General features: G+C 44.2%; 2 protein-coding genes across 6 annotated transcripts in view; one reads left to right on the top strand and one right to left on the bottom strand.

Moving 5' to 3' along the window:
* The window catches only part of NASP (nuclear autoantigenic sperm protein), a 74,651-nt gene extending 65,345 nt beyond the window's left edge, over window positions 1-9,306 (top strand). For 2 of the 5 annotated variants that reach the window (XM_077149814.1, XM_077149815.1), the window contains exons 7-16: window positions 344-1,351; window positions 5,428-5,507; window positions 5,873-5,958; window positions 6,069-6,142; window positions 6,490-6,678; window positions 6,788-6,954; window positions 7,659-7,715; window positions 7,814-7,891; window positions 8,578-8,706; window positions 9,094-9,306. In XM_077149814.1, coding sequence (XP_077005929.1) covers window positions 344-1,351; window positions 5,428-5,507; window positions 5,873-5,958; window positions 6,069-6,142; window positions 6,490-6,678; window positions 6,788-6,954; window positions 7,659-7,715; window positions 7,814-7,891; window positions 8,578-8,706; window positions 9,094-9,174 — 1,949 coding nt within the window. In that variant the 3' untranslated portion in view covers window positions 9,175-9,306. The remainder of the gene's footprint in view (window positions 1-343; window positions 1,352-5,427; window positions 5,508-5,872; window positions 5,959-6,068; window positions 6,143-6,489; window positions 6,679-6,787; window positions 6,955-7,658; window positions 7,716-7,813; window positions 7,892-8,577; window positions 8,707-9,093) is intronic. The other 3 variants (XM_077149811.1, XM_077149813.1, XM_077149816.1) reach the window with 2 other exon arrangements.
* On the bottom strand, window positions 1,352-17,619 carry CCDC17 (coiled-coil domain containing 17). The gene is made up of 13 exons (XM_077149832.1): window positions 14,843-17,619; window positions 14,688-14,759; window positions 14,342-14,570; window positions 14,079-14,247; window positions 13,765-13,848; window positions 13,565-13,683; window positions 13,192-13,302; window positions 12,810-12,958; window positions 12,600-12,697; window positions 12,287-12,490; window positions 11,902-12,112; window positions 11,719-11,829; window positions 1,352-11,509 (listed from the first exon to the last, which is right to left on the bottom strand). The coding sequence occupies exons 1-13, from the start codon at window positions 15,014-15,016 to the stop codon at window positions 11,351-11,353; spliced, it is 1,890 nt and encodes a 629-aa protein (XP_077005947.1). The 5' UTR covers window positions 15,017-17,619; the 3' UTR covers window positions 1,352-11,350.
* Between the last annotated feature and the right edge of the window lie 5 nt (window positions 17,620-17,624).

The raw sequence follows: 17,624 nt of genomic DNA, 5'->3' as shown, positions 1-17,624 counted from the left end.
AAGCTGAGTTTGGCAACTAGAGATTTACATAGCAGATGAGCTATAATGTGAAAGGGAATTTGAAAAATTTGGCATCTCTTACCTTAATTGATATTCAGAATGTTCAAGTAATATAATACCTAATTTAAGGAGCTTGGTTTTCTTTTGCTGTGCTATCTGGGATTCTCCTTGTGCTTTCTCAGGGAGTTGCGGGGGCGGGGGGCAGGTATTTTTAGGCCATCTGCTAAAACTTAATAAGCCAGGCTGTTTGAGGGTTTAAAGGGAATGTATTTTTAGTTTCCATTTATGCCTTTATCATTAAACTCGAAGACATATTTATGCTTCATGTTCTTTAACCATGTAGAGGAAGCAAGGGAAGAGTTGAGAGAACAGGTTTATGACGCCATGGGAGAAAAAGAAGAAGCCCAAAAAACAGAAGACAAGTCTCTTATAAAGCTCGAAACTGATAAAGAACAGGAGATTGAAATGGAGAAGGGTGGAAGAGAAGATATGGATATAAGTGAGCCTGCAGAGGAGCCGCAGGAAAAAGTTCAGTCAACCCCAGATCATCCAACTGAAACCACTGAAGAGGCAAAAGGAACAGCAGCACCAGAAGGACTGAGTGAAGTTGAAGTCACTTCTGGGAAGCCAGAACAGGAAGTACCAGATACTGAGGAAGGAAAATCAGTTTCTGAAACAGATGTTCAGGAAGAAGAGTGCAGAGAAAAAGGTCAGGAGAAGCAGGGAGAGGTATTTGTGAGCATTGAGGAAAAGCCAAAAGAAACATCAGAAGATCAGCCTGTTCTGACCCTTGAAGAGCAGGGCACTGCAGTGGAGGTAGAAGCAGAGCCTGTAAATGTAACAGTCAAGTTAGTGGATGTGGGTGTGGAGGAGCTAAAGGAACAGGTAGCTGCTGTCTCTGAAGAAGAACCAGGGAGGGCTGTTCTTGAGGAGCAGCTGGTAGAACAAGAAGTGCCACCTGCTGAAGAGTCACCACAGGTGACAAAAGAGGCTGCAGAGGCTGGATCAGAAGTCTCTGAGAAACCTGGACAGGAGGCCACAGTCCTCCCTAAGGATAGTGTAGTCAATGAACTGTCAGCTGCAGGAGACCAAACTCGTATTGAACCACAGACAGCTTCTGCAGAAGGACTGACAGAAACAAAAGATGGGTCTGGAATAGAGGAGAAGGTCAGGGCAGAACTGGTTCCTAGCCAGGAGACTAAGCTGTCTGTAGAAGATTCTGAGGCAGCTGGAGATGGGGTTGAGACCAAGGTAGCCCAGGAGGCTACTGAGAAATCACCTGATGACAAAGTTAAGATAGCTGCTAATCAAGAGATGCAAGAGAAAGAAGAACAGATGAAAGAGGGTGAAGGTAACCGGGATATGCAAGAGCTGCAGTGGGTGGAGTACATTCTGGATTTGACTCACTAATCATGGTTAAAAGTCAGCCTTCCATTCAGGATTTTCCGTCTGCCTTTGGATTAGGAAAGGGCTAAATGAAAATGGGGGTTAGTTTAAGAAGGTTATAATATGTTGGGCACATTAAATCAAAAGTAGCAAGTCTTTAGCTGGCTTATAAACTAACGCTTTTTACTAACTGCAAAATAGGTCTTCTCTGTGATTTCTGAGACTTGGCTAGCTACCAGTAACTTGTGCTATACTAGCCAAACTAAGGGGAATGGAAAAGGTGGATGAGTGGTGGGATAGGGAAGTAGTGGGCTAGGCTGGCAGAGAATGCTGAATGGATGTTCACTTGCATGCCTCCGGATTTTTTAATTTACTGTTCACATGGTTCCTTTTCTCTGCTTTAGGAAGCAGGAACAGCAGTAGAATCCACTGAATTGGTCCACTTAAGCAGGCATGCCATTCAAATAAAGGCAGTTAACAACTGAATCTTCTGTCACCAGAGTTAAAAGAATTCTGGCACTCCTTTCTATAAATGTTTCAGAGGCTTATTTGCATTAGTTAGAACAGCCAAAAATTTAGAAAATTAAAAAAAAAAAAGACAAAAAACATTAGCCCAGCCCCTTTGCTGCTCTCTGCTCTCATTTCATGCTTGTATTGGCTGCTAACATGAATTTTTATCACTTAAACATTATAAAGTGTGGATGCTTTGTATAGAATTACTCTACTTGTTATTCAATTTTATCAAGATGTATAAGCCTCTAATTAGTAATTTCATATTGGCACGTCTGACTTAAGTTGTGTAATCATCTGAGGATTCTGCTGTCTATGAGGATCATCTAACATTGGCATTAATAACCACAGGTATATCCTGTTAATTGTTAAAACTTTGTATAATTGCCAGACTGTGTCAACGATTCTCTTAAATTGTAGGTTTTCAAAGTCATCATCAGTATTTACACTACATTCTGGTAACCTTCCTTTACCTATGTGCAGGTCCCTGCACTCCAGCCACCACAGGCATGATAACATCATCAGAAGTGAATTGGCCATGTGGTAGCTCCATTGGGGATCTTATTAGGCTTTATGGAAAAAGCACAGAACTGAATTCCTCAGTGTTTGCTTGTTTTTCTTTAAACTATGTCTTGAACTTTGTGACCAAGGACAGTTAAAAGCTCTGGTTCACTCTCTTAAATTGGACCTTAAATGATAAGATAAAGCAGAGATGTCATATTTCTCATAGTTTGTTTAAAAAACTATTCAGTTGGATCACAAGTAAACATTGTTAGACTTCTCTTTTTTTTTTTTTTTTTAAACATGGGCAGGCACTGGGAATCGAACTCGGGTCCTCTGGCATGGCAGGCAAGCATTCTTGCCTGCTGAGCCACCGTGGTCCGCCCTGTTAGACTTCTCTTGCATACATTACTTTTAATTCCAAAAGAACACTTTATGGTAGGTAAGATTACTCTGTTTATAGGTATGAGAAAATTGAGGCTTAGAGGTTATGTGACTTGTGACTAGAATCCAAAGCTAGATTTGATTCAAGAAATATGTGCTGCCTTAGTGAGGAAGGCAGCATGTGTCCCCTTCCTACCCTGTCTCTCATGAGAAATTTCCTGGGCACCCATTTAAAAACATTATTTACAGAATCCTCAGCAAATATGTCACATTTTTTAATATTTAGTGCCCCAGTACTGTTCTACTTACAAAGAAGGTACTGCTTTCCATATTTTACAAATGAAAAATGACAGGAAAGAGCCATAGTAATTTGTCCTATTCATGTAGGGGAAGGGCTGGAGTATCCAGATAGTCTGACTTTAGGGCTCAATCTCTTATTTGTCGGCCTTAGTGCTTTACCTGGCAACACAAACTTTCATAAATCTTGTGGTTTTCTCTTCACCTAAAAATTAAAACTCCATTTGCCTACCAGCTTTCACATCTTCTTGGGCTGTCCATATCCTTAATAAAGATAATGGGTCAGCTCTTTTTCTAATTGTCATTCTACATGTGATTGGTAAGTGAATAAAATTTTGAAATTATAGAGCATAAAATTTGACTATGCTCAGATGGACTATACCTGCCAGTCTGTTATGATTACCTAATTTTCCTGTAGGTATGCTAGCGTAACCAAAGAGTCAGCAGGTAACTCAAAGATTGCCTTTTCTTTCCTTTTAAAGTTATTTAAGGGGTACACAAGTAGTTCATTGGTAAGGGTGCTTGCCTACCAGGCAGGAAACACGGGTTCAATTCCCAGCCCATGCACCCAAAGAGTCATTCAAAAGTTGTGGCTTGCACTTTTGTGCCCATACTGTTTTGAAGAGGCTACTTACAAGCCCAGAGAAATATTATAAAAAAGCATTTCCTTCTTTCAGAAGGATAATAACAGGCATATTACAAAAATAATCCGTTTTTAAAGAAGCTTGGGAAACAATTGGGCTTCATAGACCTCTTAAGACATCAGGGCATTCCAGTCAGTACTTGGGTATAGGTTATCAGGTTGGGAAAGTCTGTTTTAAAGCATTGGCTTTCTTATTAACCTAGCTCCCCCACCATTTCATGAAGGTAGTGCAGGTTCCTCAAGAGAAACCAGTGTTCTTTTCAGACTATTGTAAGAATTTTAATTTAAAAACGTGATGTAAAACATCGAAATAATAGGTGCTATCATCCAGCATTCTAGTATCATGGATAGGGCGCGATAGGAAAAGATGCCGTGTTTATTTGTTTTTAGTCTGTTACTAGAATTATCTAGCTCCACTTTGGCTGTGTTGTATATTCTGGATGATAGGCTTCATGTTACAGGCAAAATAGTTTGTTTCCCACAAACCACTGGGAGATTTGGACATGAAAAGATAATGGTGATGGTGGTTGTTGTAGTGGTTGTTTATATTTCAGCAGCATCGAATTAACAGAGTCAATAGGAATAGGATAACAGTAAGCCATTTCATAGAACAGATTTGTTTGCTATTGAGGTTGATTAGCTTGTAACTTTTGGTTGGCTCTGAGGGGACTTTAGTTTGCCCTAGGAATTCATAGATAGGAATTATCTGTGCTTATTCCATAACTTAAAACTTGCTAGCAGAAAAAAGACCTTTAACTTGTGTTCATGGCTCTATATTTACATTTTCATAGTAGGTTGTTACAGCTTAATATTTGAGCTCTTTTCTGGTGTTAAAATGCTTAATGATGGATATAGAGATAGGCACATTATAACCAATTTATGAATTATTTGTACAAAAAGCCCATTTTAATCACTTGACATTCTGAACACTAAGCCATCTTGTCACTGAAAAGGTGCCAATTAAGTGCAGAGCTTTTAATCATCAGCCTGTCCTTATAGGCAGTTGACTTATGAGTGAATGTCAGTATGGTGAAATATGGTGTCAGTGTGGCTGCAGATTTAAAAGGAGTTCTTAACAAGGTACCATTATAAAATAACTGGTTATGTGACATTGCTCATCAAATTCTGTGCATGCTAGGAGCTGGCTGGAGTCTGTGACTTGCTCATTGGTGAGCGTTGATAAAGGCTGTGCTTTTCTTTCCACAGTTCTGTTGTGGGAAAGCTAGCTTCTTGAGCATTCTTGCTCTGAGTGGAGTGGAATAATTTAACTTTTGGTACTTCTCAGGCTATTAATATTATCTAGAGTGGCCTTGTGGCCTAAAGACATTAGGAAAATTGACTGAGGCCTCTACCTGCTTTTGGCTGATGGATGGTTGCTTTTAGCCAATGAATAAGCAGAAGTAGCTAAGTAGCTAATCTGTATTGATCTAAATCATCCAGATTGACTTTTATCAATGAAATACTCAGCCTTTTAATCACTGACGGTTTGATCTGTGGATATGTACTGGAATATACATTCTAAATCTCAATTAGATTTGAATTAGGCTGTAACCACTGAATATATCCAGTTCAGATGTTGACTGACATGAATTAGCGTCTGTCCTACCTCAGGTTATAATTTATTTGAAAGATGTCTTATGGAATCTATGACTAGTTAGAAGATATCCTTAAGTATGTATTCTCAATACAGAGGAATTTGTTTGCAGAAACTGAAGGCTCAGAAGAGGAGGATAAAGAAAATGACAAGGCTGAAGAAACACCAAATGATTCAGTAGTTGAAAATAAGGTGAATTATTATTCATTCAGTACCATTGTCTGCTTTCTTATAGAACTGTGGCTTACTGGTGTAGGTATGATTAGTATAATTATTTTTTTTTTCATTAAGAACTGAGGGACCCTTTTAATGGGCGGTGTGGACAGATCCATTTATTTGATCCCAGGATTCCCGTTCATTAGGGCAGATTAACATCTCATTGACAGGTCTTAGTATGGAAACTTTTGTAGGTTTTAGGGAGAAAGTCCAAAATTCTAATCCTGTATCAAGGTTTTGTTTTTTCTTAAGACTTAATACTAAATTATACATTTAGATTTGTAATCTAAAGATGCTTGCCTTACTTCTATCTAAATGCCAGTGTTTTGGATGTACTTTAGTCTCTTTTAGAAAATGAAGAGGAGGAGATTGGGAACCTAGAGCTTGCCTGGGACATGCTGGATTTAGCAAAGATCATTTTTAAAAGGTAAATCTCTATGTTTCTAGGAACAGGTTGGGAGCTTGGTGATTAAAAATAGAAAGCAGTTAGGGTTAGACAGTGTTGTTAAGGTTTCTTATCAACTTTCCTCCTTTTAGGCAAGGAACAAAAGAAGCACAGCTTTATGCTGCACAGGCACATCTTAAACTTGGAGAAGTTAGTGTTGAATCAGGTAATATATTTTCAATTTCACTCATCCCTGAACTCCTTCACCTACCCCTAACCCCTAGTTTTAACTCACAGATTTCTTAAAATCCGGATAAATTGATCATAAGTTGTGGGTGACTGGGTTTAAAAGGGAGAGTATAGTTTTGGGTTCCCTATGTAGTCCCTGGAGAAATGAACAATTATTCTAAGTTCATTTAGAATGAACTTATTTTCATTTTGTTGGTCATCTTGACATTTTTTATAGGCAAGTGTTTTGGGGAAGCTACAAACATAAAATGTGAAAAAAGGAAGAATTCTTGCAGAATGGGTCTGAATTTTCCACTTACTTGTTGTTTCTCTTCCTTTCATTAGAGAATTATGTTCAGGCTGTGGAAGAGTTCCAGGCTTGCTTAAACTTGCAAGAGCAGTACCTAGAAGCCCATGACCGTCTCCTTGCAGAGACCCATTACCAGCTGGGCTTGGCCTATGGGTACAATTCCCAGTATGATGAGGCAGTGGCACAGTTCAGCAAATCTATTGACGTTATTGAGAAGAGAATGGGTGAGTGATCACCAGCTGTTTCTTGATCATCTTGGGTGTATCCAAGGTAAAAACAAAATGGATCCTGTTGTGGTAATTGGTACTGATCACTTTAGCCTGTTCTTTGTAGCTGTACTAAATGAGCAGATGAAAGAGGCTGAAGGATCATCTACTGAATATGAGAAAGAAATTGAGGAGCTGAAGGAACTGCTACCTGAAATTAGAGAGAAGATAGAAGATGCAAAGGAGTCCCAGCATAGTGGCAATGTAGCTGAATTGGCTCTGAAAGCTACTCTGGTTGGTTCCATTTCCTTAAAAGTTTTCATAATAGCATGTTTGATACTGTTTTAGGCATCATGGTGTTAGTGACTTTGTTTCCAGGGAATGAGTTAGTCAAGGAATATGAAAGCTCAGCTACTATTCTATCAGATAGTATAGTGGTTGAGAGAATAATGCTCTTGACCAGATTGGGTTTTAATTCCACCTCCACTATTTGTTATATGTGTGACCATATAGTATCTAAAGTGCTATTGATAGTACCCAACAAATAGTAATTTTTTTTTTTTTTTTACATGGGCAGGCGCCGGGAATCGAACCCGGGTCCTCTGGCATGGCAGACAAGCGTCCTTGCCTGCTGAGCCAACGTGGCCCGCCCCAAATAGTAATTTCTTAAGAATTATAAACTATTATTCCCATCTCTGAGAGCCCTTAAATAGATGAATAAGGCATTGAGGGCTTTCAACCCCAGGTTGCCTGGCTATACTTTTGACTGCTAGGATGTCAAGGAGTTTTGTACTCTGCAGGTGAGGATAAGATATAGAATGTTGAGGTCAAATCCATACTTTACCGATGTCGGAGTGAGCAGAGTAGGGTGGATGATCCTATGAAGGTCCATAGCATTTCAGGTTTTAATCACTTGCTTGGATGTTGGATGCCTGTTGTAGGACTATGGGGTGGGTTCTATTCCTAGAAACCCACTTGGGTTTGTCATCTTTCGCCAGGTGGAAAGCTCTACTTCAGGTTTCACTTCTAGTGGAGGAAGCTCTTCCGTCTCCATGGTGGGTATTCAAATAAATTTTATCATTTAACATTAGGCCTCAAGTGTTTGTCTCAGATGTGGTTTGTACATTGCTAATAAAGATTTCCTTTTTGACAGATTGCCAGTAGAAAGCCAACAGATGGTGCTTCCTCGTCAAATTGTGTGACTGATATTTCCCACCTTGTCAGAAAGAAGGTGAATACACGTGGTGGTTTCCTTTTTTTGCCTGCATTTTTTAAAATCCCAAAGGATACGTGAGGAGTGCCTTTCCTATATAGACTCATAATAGCTGGTACAATAAGCTGCAGACATTCATTCGCAAGGTTGGTGAGAATATGTGAATGAAGATAGTGTTCAGTCATATACCTGTTTTAGCAGGCTCTCCTGGCCTCTCTTAGCTAAGGACAATCAAGGATTGGCTGGCTAGATCACCCCATCTTAGGAGGCCTGACAGATTTGCTTTGACAGTATCATTTGGCAACAGACCTAAACTCCTATGAGTCTTCTGCCTTCTTGCCTCCTGTTGTGATAGTTCTTTTCTCTTGTGAGAGGGTCTAACTTCTGCCTATTTTTCCTCATTCAAGAGGAAACCTATGCTTTGGTTACTGCTCAGTTCTATTCCTCACCATCACCACAACCAACCCTTCCATTAGAGAGACTGAATTTGTATGTATGTGTTGGGATAGGCCAATTTATTTTGCAGGGTATTGTCATTTGTCCCCTTGTTTTCCATTTGGAGATGGACAGACCTGTAGAGCTTGAATCCTGGTGGTCGGATCTTTGTACCACAGGGGTTAAGGAAATGTTTTGCAGCTAGAGATACTGTTTTGTCTTTTAAAAACATTAAGCATATTGTGAAGACTTCACAATTATATCTTTAGAGGAAACCAGAGGAAGAGAGCCCCCGGAAAGATGATGCAAAGAAAGCCAAACAAGAGCCAGAGGTGAATGGAGGCAGTGGGGATGCTGTCCCCAGTGGAAATGAAGTTTCGGAAAACATGGAGGAGGAGGTGGGCAGTTAAGCAGGGACTGGCTTCCTGCTTCATTTCTCCTTGTTCTCAGGGCCTGGAAGAAACTAGCCCTCCAAAGTGTTTGCTCCCCTCCTTATGCCTATTTGGATTGCTTGAGTGCCACCCTCATAAAGCAGTGATTGCTATAGGAAACAGTTTGGTTTTGGAGCTTAGGATGTCTCTCTGACATATAACCTATGTGCCTCTAATCAAGTGTTTGAGAAGATACTTGATTTCTGCTTGTTACTTTCAAAGAATATTGGCTCAGTCAGCCCTATTATTACAGAATTTGGAAACCTGAGTTCATTTCCTCTGTGTCCTATTTAGTTTTATAAGATGGAATGGCTTAAACCAAGGTTATTTATACTTAGGCTCTCTGTCTTCCAGGCTGAGAATCAGGCTGAAAGCCGGGCAGCTCTGGAGGGGACAGTGGAGGCCGGAGCTACAGTTGAAAGCACTGCATGTTAAATTAGGGAGCAGAGCCTTTCTTCTGAGGGAAAGGATTTTGTATATAATGTATTTTTTCACGTTTGGGGATTCTTTTTGTATAACTTCAATAAAGATTGTAAGCAAAGATTGAGGCTGTGATGTTTTCTTCCTAAATATTATTGACTGAATCCAGGTTTTATATAGTAGCCAAAGGTACTTCCCCTCATCCCGCCTTCTGTACTGATTTCTGTGTTGGATGTTCTAATTCCCAATTCCTGTTTGATGAGGAGGTTATCAACTCAAGTGTGGCCTTAAGCCCCTTATCTTCCATTGGTGCTATATTTTTTCCAGTTTTAAATACTTGATTGAATCCACCTGCTCTACAAATCTTCAGTGGTGCTGTCCCTGGATCAGAGCTGTGAAGACAAAACTTGAAGACCTTGCTGTTTGGATGATGGACTTTGGTTGTGAACTGATTGCAGCCTCTAGCCAGGCCTTTAATGGTAGCTGTCTTCTCACCTACTCTCCAATGGGCCATAATCTTGGTCTGGAAAAAACTCTGAAGAAAACTTGGGGTGAGTGATTGATCCCTGAGGAAAATAGGTGGTCTGTCTCTGGTTCAAAAGTGGCTGAGGGACTGACTGATGGGCATTTTTGGGTATGGTTGGAATAATCTCTGTGGGAGGCTGGCTAGTTGAGTTACAATGGTTATTTTCTCTACCTGAGAGGTTGAAATCTATCAGTGCTTGGAATTGTTAATCCCGTCTGCAATTTTGACTTACAAATAAAAGCATTAAAAGGCTCCTAGTAGGGACTTGCGTTTAAAGGTCTTACACTGCGACCCTGTGCTGCCTGGAGCAGTTGTGATATGTGGGGGTGGAAAATGGAAACCAGCCCAGCAGTTCTGTCTAGTCCAAGGGTGCTTGTGCTCAGGATACTGGTGCTAATGCCATCCCTTGGACCCTCACTGGTGTCCAGGGTACACTACTGATGAGATCCTGGCTGAGCTACCTCTGATCTGACCCTTAGATTGAGAACCTGCTACACACTGGACACTATTTGGATCTGAATTACAGTGTCCTACATTACAAAAAATGGGGATTTTATTGAACAATTCTGACACCTACAGTGCTACTTTGTTGCACATGATTATAAGTTAGAACCTGCTATTTTAACATCCTATGTTGAATGCAGAGGGAGCTTTGCTGACCCCCAAGTCACCCCCACTTTTCAGGGTTTTTTTCTCCTCTCAAAATAACAGGAACAAATGGACCTTTTTGGGGCAAGTTGTAATATCTCATGACTAGGGTTTTTGGCTTATCCTGGAGGGCTTTGAGCATCTTTATTGAAGATGCTCTTGTATTGGATGTTCAAGGCTCTGTAGATTTTTTTTTTTTTTTAAGCCCTGGGTTCTTTTTAATTGAGAAATCTTCACACAAGCAGGCCATACATGGCATACAATCAGTGGCTCACAATATCATCACATAGTTATGTATTCATCACAATGATCATTTTTAGAACATTGTATCACTCCAGAGGAAAAAAACATACATCTTATATACCCATATCCCTCCCTCTCATTGACCATTAGTATTTAAATCTACTAAGTGTTTTACCCTTTATCCTCCCCCCCCCCCATTAATTTTTTATCATCTGTTTATACTCTGGAAAAAAGGAGCATCAGACACAATGTTTTCTCGGGCTTTTTTTTTTTTTTTTTTTTTAAAGTCAACAGAGTCATACTTGTCACAACATGAGTACCTTGACTTCCTCTTGTTGGTCTGGTATCTAGGACCAGGGCTCTATATCTTTTTTTGGCTAGGTCTTGCACTACTGGGTGGAACTTCACTGGGCTGGGGCCATGCCCTGGAAGCTATAAGTATCAATAGCTATAGGAGCTCCTTGCTTTTGGGGAGTCTGAGCAACTGGAGGGCTTCCCAGAGGAAGTTCCGGGGAAGCTGGAATTTGAAGAAGGATGATGAGAATGGCTTTAACAAAAGAACAGGTTGGAATGAAATGTATTTAGCCCTTTTAGTGGGCTGGGGCCTTACAGCTCTTTAGCCGGCTATCACCTTTCAAAGAACTTCCTCCTTGCTGTGCAACGCTGTAAATACCTGACATACTCATTCTTCAGCCCTGCTTTCTCTTTTGTAAAACTCAAGTACTTGTAAAGGTGGTAAAGCTGTGATTGTACTCAAATACCCCATGTTCATCATCAGGAACCCAATGGGGGTGGGACAAAGCTATGGTGGATGCCAAAACCCTTATCTCCATCTTTGACTTGGCTGAGTGGCTCCTCCGCAGGAGGTGGGGGTTCAGCAAAGCCAGCTGAGGGGCCAAGGGAGTCAGCTTTGAGTGAAGGTGAGCTGGACACCTGTGGAACAGAAGGGAGGTCCCTAGTTAGTAGAGGTTAAAGCACAGGTTCTGGAGTTAGACAATACTTATTATGAACCTAGTTAATCTCTTTGTGTTTTGATTTCCTCTTCTGCTACATAATACCTACAGGAATGTGAGGATCATATGAGTTAATGCACAGCAAGAATTTGATAAGGGCTTGCTAACTATCTCAAGTTTGGGCCTCACCGGAGTTGGGTACTGGTACTCGTGGGCACTTGCTGGATTGATCTCTGTCAGTGTCTGGACACCTGCATCTCTTGCATTTACCAGTCGCAGAAAGAGCTCAGCCTGACCTTCCTGGGGAGAAGTGAAATGGTATTGCACTTGTACTCTGGAGGAGTAAACACAGTCCCCACCCTCCACACTCACCTGGGGAATTGGATTCAACTGCCCAAGGCTAAGGCTTGGGTCCAGTGGAAGGGCCCGAAGTAGAAGGCGCCAACGGCCACTTAGCATCCGTTGATCCCCGTCAAATAGTGCCAGTGAGGCCCTGGCCTTTGGCTGGGATGCCCTAGTTCCTGCCAGCCCCTGCCAGCCCCACAGTTCACAGACCAAAGATACTGATGGTGAGGGTGGTAGTCTGCAGAACAACCAAAAAGAACGGTTGGAAGCCAGTGCTACGTTCCCTTCTTGGGCTCAGAGATGATGGTCTTGTATACAGATGAGGAGCCAGGAGGATGACACTGAGAAGCAAATAGTGGGACAAGTCTCAATTATGGTAAAGAGCTCCAAAGTCAGGATTACTCCTACTCACCTGGGCACAGGCTGCCTGCTTGCAAGGATGGCACAATTTCCCACAGGCCCAGGAGCTGGAGGCGGGGGCAAACAAAGGGCTGGGGGCAATGCTGTTGTCCTGCCTGTATCCTGTCCATCTCGGGTCAGGCCAGTTGTTAGCTGCACCCAAATCCAAGAGGCCTCAAGCCCTCGCAGGAAGTCATAGAAAATGACCAAGCCAGCCCTGGGGAATACAGGTTTAAGCACACACATGCCCAACTCCCCCAACCCCAGGTAGCTCCTGGCTGGTGACCAAGTCACCGATGACAGTCAAAGGAGGGCAGAGACCTCACCTGGGGTCATAGGGTACAGGACTGAGCACATCAGATGCAGGCCGGAGAAAGTGTAGGTCCACACCCAAATTCCTGACCATGGTTTCAGCAAGAGGTGGCTGCCAGGGAACAGAGGAACTTCTCCAGAAAGCTTCCTCATGCTTCCTTATGCCCCCCCCCCCCCCCAACCACAGATCAGAACTGCCCTCAGCCAATCCCCTGGGTCCTCACAGCCATCCTGATGCCATCCAAGAAGAGGGTGTCTGTAGAGTATGGAAGCAGCTGCAGCGGGGGAGCTACCAGCGGTGGGAGGAGTGGGGGATTTCCCCTCTCCCTCAGGCTTGGGCTGGGACCGACCTGGAGTCGCGGCTCCGAGGGCCCTAGGAGTAAAAGAAATTAGAGGGCCCCTGTGCAGGAATGGACTGTTATTTAACAGGGCCACCTCTAAAAGCCGAGCCGCAAATCGATCTGCTGAATCAGATACAGGAGCACACAGAGATGAGCTCGGAGACCGACGCGGGTCTCATTTCCCATGGTTGGTCCCTCTGCCCACTTCCTCTGAGCCCAGCCTACTGGGGAGGGGTAGACGGGGTGAAGTGGGGCTCTTATTGACCCCAGGGTGCCTGACCCGTGTCCCTCTGCATCTGCAGGGCTAGGATTTCCGCCTCCAGGTGCTGGTTCTCAGTCTCAACCACCAGAAGCTCCCCGGGAACACCTGCCCTTCCTCCTGGGAGGAACAAGTTTGACCTATAACTTCTGTTCTTCGGAGACCCGCCCGGATGAGGCTCTGACCAGCCCTCTGGCCTTAGGGCTCTCTGGATAAGGCTGGACTTGTCAACCCACATGCTAGCCACAGCCACAGAGACCACCCAGTTTCCTATCTCAGGGTTTCTGCTCAGATAGTTACCCTTTCAAAGTCGCCTTCCCTTACACCCCTTCTCCCCCCAGGGCTAAGAACACCCTACTAGCTGGACCCTCCTGTTCACCCCTGCGCGCCCGCGACCGCCGCAATTCCAGTGCTGTCGCTTCCACTTGTAGCTGCCATATCTGGCCCAGAACGCCAGGGTCCCGGCCCCCGCCTCGAACGTACGCCTCTCGCAGGACCCTAGGTTGGGAGGAATAGGAAGGCAGAGACAGGCCTGATCGAGCCCTTCGTCCCATACCAGTCCCCAGGTCCCGATCTCACTTGATCTCGGCAGCCAGAGTCCCTGGGTTGGCCTGGAGCACCGGGCAACACAGTTCAGCCTCTCGCAAGGCGTTCGCCTGAGTCCTGGGGTGGGAGAACGACTGGTGGGGCTGGCATCACCCACCCGGAGCAGGACCTTCGCGCCCTCACTCCGCGTCCGGCTCTGCCTCGCTTTGTCTGGTCCCACCAGGCTTCCGCCTCTCGGCCCAATCACTACCCTTCCAGAGTTCGCTACGTGGGGCACCGCCCTCTGCGAGCCCCCGGGTGCTCGCAGGTGCGGCTTCTTAGTGTATCCCGCCTCGTCCTCTCCTCACCCTGACTCCTGTTGTAGTTGTTGAGCGCGTGCCCCTAACACCTCTAGAGCTTCCCGCGTCCGCCCGGCCTCTGCCCGCAGTTCTCGAAGCTCCCGCTCAAGGACGAATAGAGGCGCTGTTCCTCCCTCAGCCCCGGCCCCAGCTCCATGCTGGACGCGCCAGCTCAGTTCTGCAGCGGTAGGGGAACGGGTCAGGATGGATTTGAGCAACCTTAAACCAAGGAGTGATTGGCGGGACCGAGCCGCAGTATCCTTCTCCCTCACCTTCGCCTCGTCGCTCCAGGGCGTGTCTCTGAGCCTTGGTCTCCGCCACGCGACTTGCGGTAGTCCAGTGCAGCACCCGCAGCCGTTCGCTGGGACTCCCCCCAGCTTCTGAGGTGGGGTCCTGAGCCGCCGCTTCTGAACTCGAACGCTCCAAGTACCCCTCCGATCCCCTGGGGACCTCCGTTACCCAGGGTCGTATTTCCTGCAGTAACAGCTGCAGCCTCTGTACCTGGAGATAAACCATGACCTCTGTGTTCCCAGTATTGGGGTAATCTGATCCGTGCATTCATTATAGGTCTGGGAAGAACGCTCAGGGTTTCAAGCCTTTGGGGAAAGCCGGGTGTACCTCCTCTGTTAACCTCTCTAGAGCCGACTTTCTAGCCCGATCGGAGAGGCCTTGGAGTTTTCGTGACACAACCTGAAGGCAGACTGTGGAGTAAGGAATCCTGAGGGTCAAGGTCGTTAGAATACCCACTCCTTGGCCACGGAAAAGGCCCTTACCGCGGGTCCCGGTGGTTCAGTGGCTACTGAGGGCTGTGCTCCAAGTGTCACCTCCCGGCTTAGGCGGCCAATGCAGAAGCGCTGGGTGTGGATGTCCAACAGGGCACAGGATCGGAAAACCATATCACAGGTCTTGCAAGGCAGGAGGCCTGGCTTCCCAGAGCGGGATGCCATGGGATGGGACCCTTTCCTGATATCAGCAGAGGCCTGTGAAAGAGAGAGGGCAGAGGAAAGGCAGAGGAGGATAAAAGAGGCAGGGAGGAAATAGTAGGTCTCCAAGATCCTCAGGTTAATGTTTGGGGAGGAGCCTTAGCTCCCTGGGCAGCAAATACAGGTCTGGGCAGGTCTGGAGAATAGATGGGCGGGGTAGGGGGAGCTGGCCACCTTTAGGAGTCCCAGGCTTGAAGTTTCACAAAGCCTATTTCACTTCTTTGCCTGAGCTTGGGTAAGTCCCTGACACGGAACTCTGGTTTCCCTATCTAAATTAGTAGAGAAATAGCTGCCTTCTAGAATAGCTTGTCCAATAAAACCTATCCATCATTGGTCATTTAGTAGCCCCTGGCAAGGAAGTCTTAACTTGCTCGCTGCTGTATTCCCAAGCAGATACCCAAGTGTAGGGCATCTAGCAGATCCAACTCTTCAACACACAGCCCATGTTAGTATCATTCTCCAGTCTAAAGAACACCTGGGAAAGGAGGTAGTCTTTTCCCTTTTTGGTGTTGCACCTGGAAACCATCTCGTTCCCGTAAACTGAATAGCTCTTTCATGCCTCTCTGGGGGCAACCACAGCTTTTGCACAATCAAGTCACACCTGGGGCTGGAGGTCTCTCCCTAACTCCCACCCCCCAATTCTTGTTGTTTTTTTTTTTCACCTGCAGAGGGAAAAACAATCAGCATAGCCCTTGGAATGAGAATTCTGAGAGATTGAAAATCTAATAGCTGAGGAAATCAAATCCAGAAAGGGTACCCCTTCCTCTGAGACTGGCCAGGGGCCAGGCAAGTTCTTAACGCCTAGCCAAATAGCACCCTCCCCCCCAGTATCTGCATCTATTAGGTTTTTTTTTTTTAACATGGGCAGGCACCGGGAATCAAACCCGGGTCCCCTGGCATCGCAGGCAAGCGATGAGCCACCATGGCCCGCCCCCGCCCCATCTATTGGGTTTTAAAGTGGCAGGAGCACTAATAGATCCCCATGTGGAATAAGAAAATCTTTCTAAATTAGATTTAAGGCATTCCTCTCTTCCTCCACAGTATAGCACAGTATGCATTACCAGCAGCAAGTTACAAAATTTTTCGATGTAACCTCAGTATAGCATAATTTACGCTGAAAAAGCAAAAAGGGTACACTTTTTAGAAATTTTCTGAGAAAGCAAATAAGTGGCAAAGCCCAAATCCCAACTTATTTCTGATTCCAAGTTTAATAGTCTTACAACAATACATTCTTAGTTCATTTTATAGAATTTCATTGATTCTAAGATGCACACTTTTCATATTTTAACAATATAAAATGAAGATTCACAGTCTGGAGTCATAATTGTCAAGTTTTCTCTTATTGGTACATATAACAGTATCTTAAAATAGATGCCATTTTATATTCAGCGACAATAGTTCCTACTGCCCTATCTCAACTGTTGTTGCCAAGGACCATTCTTGGATTACTTATATCACTAGAGTAGTGACTATAATGTGTTAAGGTGGATAGGGTCTCTGCCTTCTCTTGGCTTTTCAAATCTAGTGAATGTCTGTCTGGTCTCTCTGCCTCTAGCTTCTCCCCCTCTGGTCCAGAGCCTGCTACAAATAAGTTATCTTTCTAACATGCAGTCATGTCTGTTACTCCTTTGCTTATCTCCCATTAGAATATGATTTTGGTCCTCTATATCGATTGAGGACTAAAAGAAACAAACTACCCATTAGGGACTATACTGTAGGGGTGGCCAAGATGCCATTACCATTTGTTTGTTGTTTAACTTCTACTTGTCATCAGATCTTGGCCTAAGGTTTTGTCTCTATTATCAGTGTTAAATTTTCTCAAGGCTACTACGCTGGGCACTCCTTGAATCCCCAGAACTTTGCACAGCCCCTTTACCATACAGCAGAGGCTGGGAAGTATTTGTTAAATGAAAAAATCTGCCTCCTTCCAATAGCAACCCAGATAGCACTCCCCATGCTTTTGTTTTAACAGGTGTAATAGTTAATTTCATGTGTCAGTATGGCTGGGTTATAGCTTCCAGTTATTTGGTCAACCAAGCACTAATCTGATTGTTACTGTGAAGGTATTTTGTAGGTGGATGTGCATCTATAGTCCACAAAGGAGACTGTCTTCAACAATGTGGGAAGTCTCCTCACCCAATCAATTGGAGGTCTTCAAAGTCAGAACTGAGGATTTCAGAAGTCAGAAGAATTAGTGCCTCTACATTAGCTAGCCAGCTTCCCCTGGGGAAATGAACCTCACCTATATCAGAGCTTCCGGCTTGCAGTCTGTCTTAAAGAAATTGTACTTGCCAGCCCTCTGAGTTGCATGAGCTGATTCCTGTAATAAATTTCTTCTCTCTCACACACACACATTACATACACACATCACACTCCCCCGTTGGTTCTGTTTCTCGAGAGAACCGTGAATAAGATAGGAGGAAAATGGAGGCACAAAATTTCCTTAAAATGTGCATGTTGGTAAATACATGTGCAGTGCAGTGAAAAACTATTTCAGGAAGGAAAACTGAGGTTCTGATTTTATTACTGGTAATTTATTGCACAGGTTTTTCTGCATAAAAAAAAAGTATCA

Source organism: Tamandua tetradactyla, chromosome 2 (assembly GCF_023851605.1).
Source record: "Tamandua tetradactyla isolate mTamTet1 chromosome 2, mTamTet1.pri, whole genome shotgun sequence".
NCBI classification, from domain to species: Eukaryota; Metazoa; Chordata; class Mammalia; order Pilosa; family Myrmecophagidae; genus Tamandua; species Tamandua tetradactyla.
This window is presented reverse-complemented; position numbering and strand designations above follow the sequence as displayed.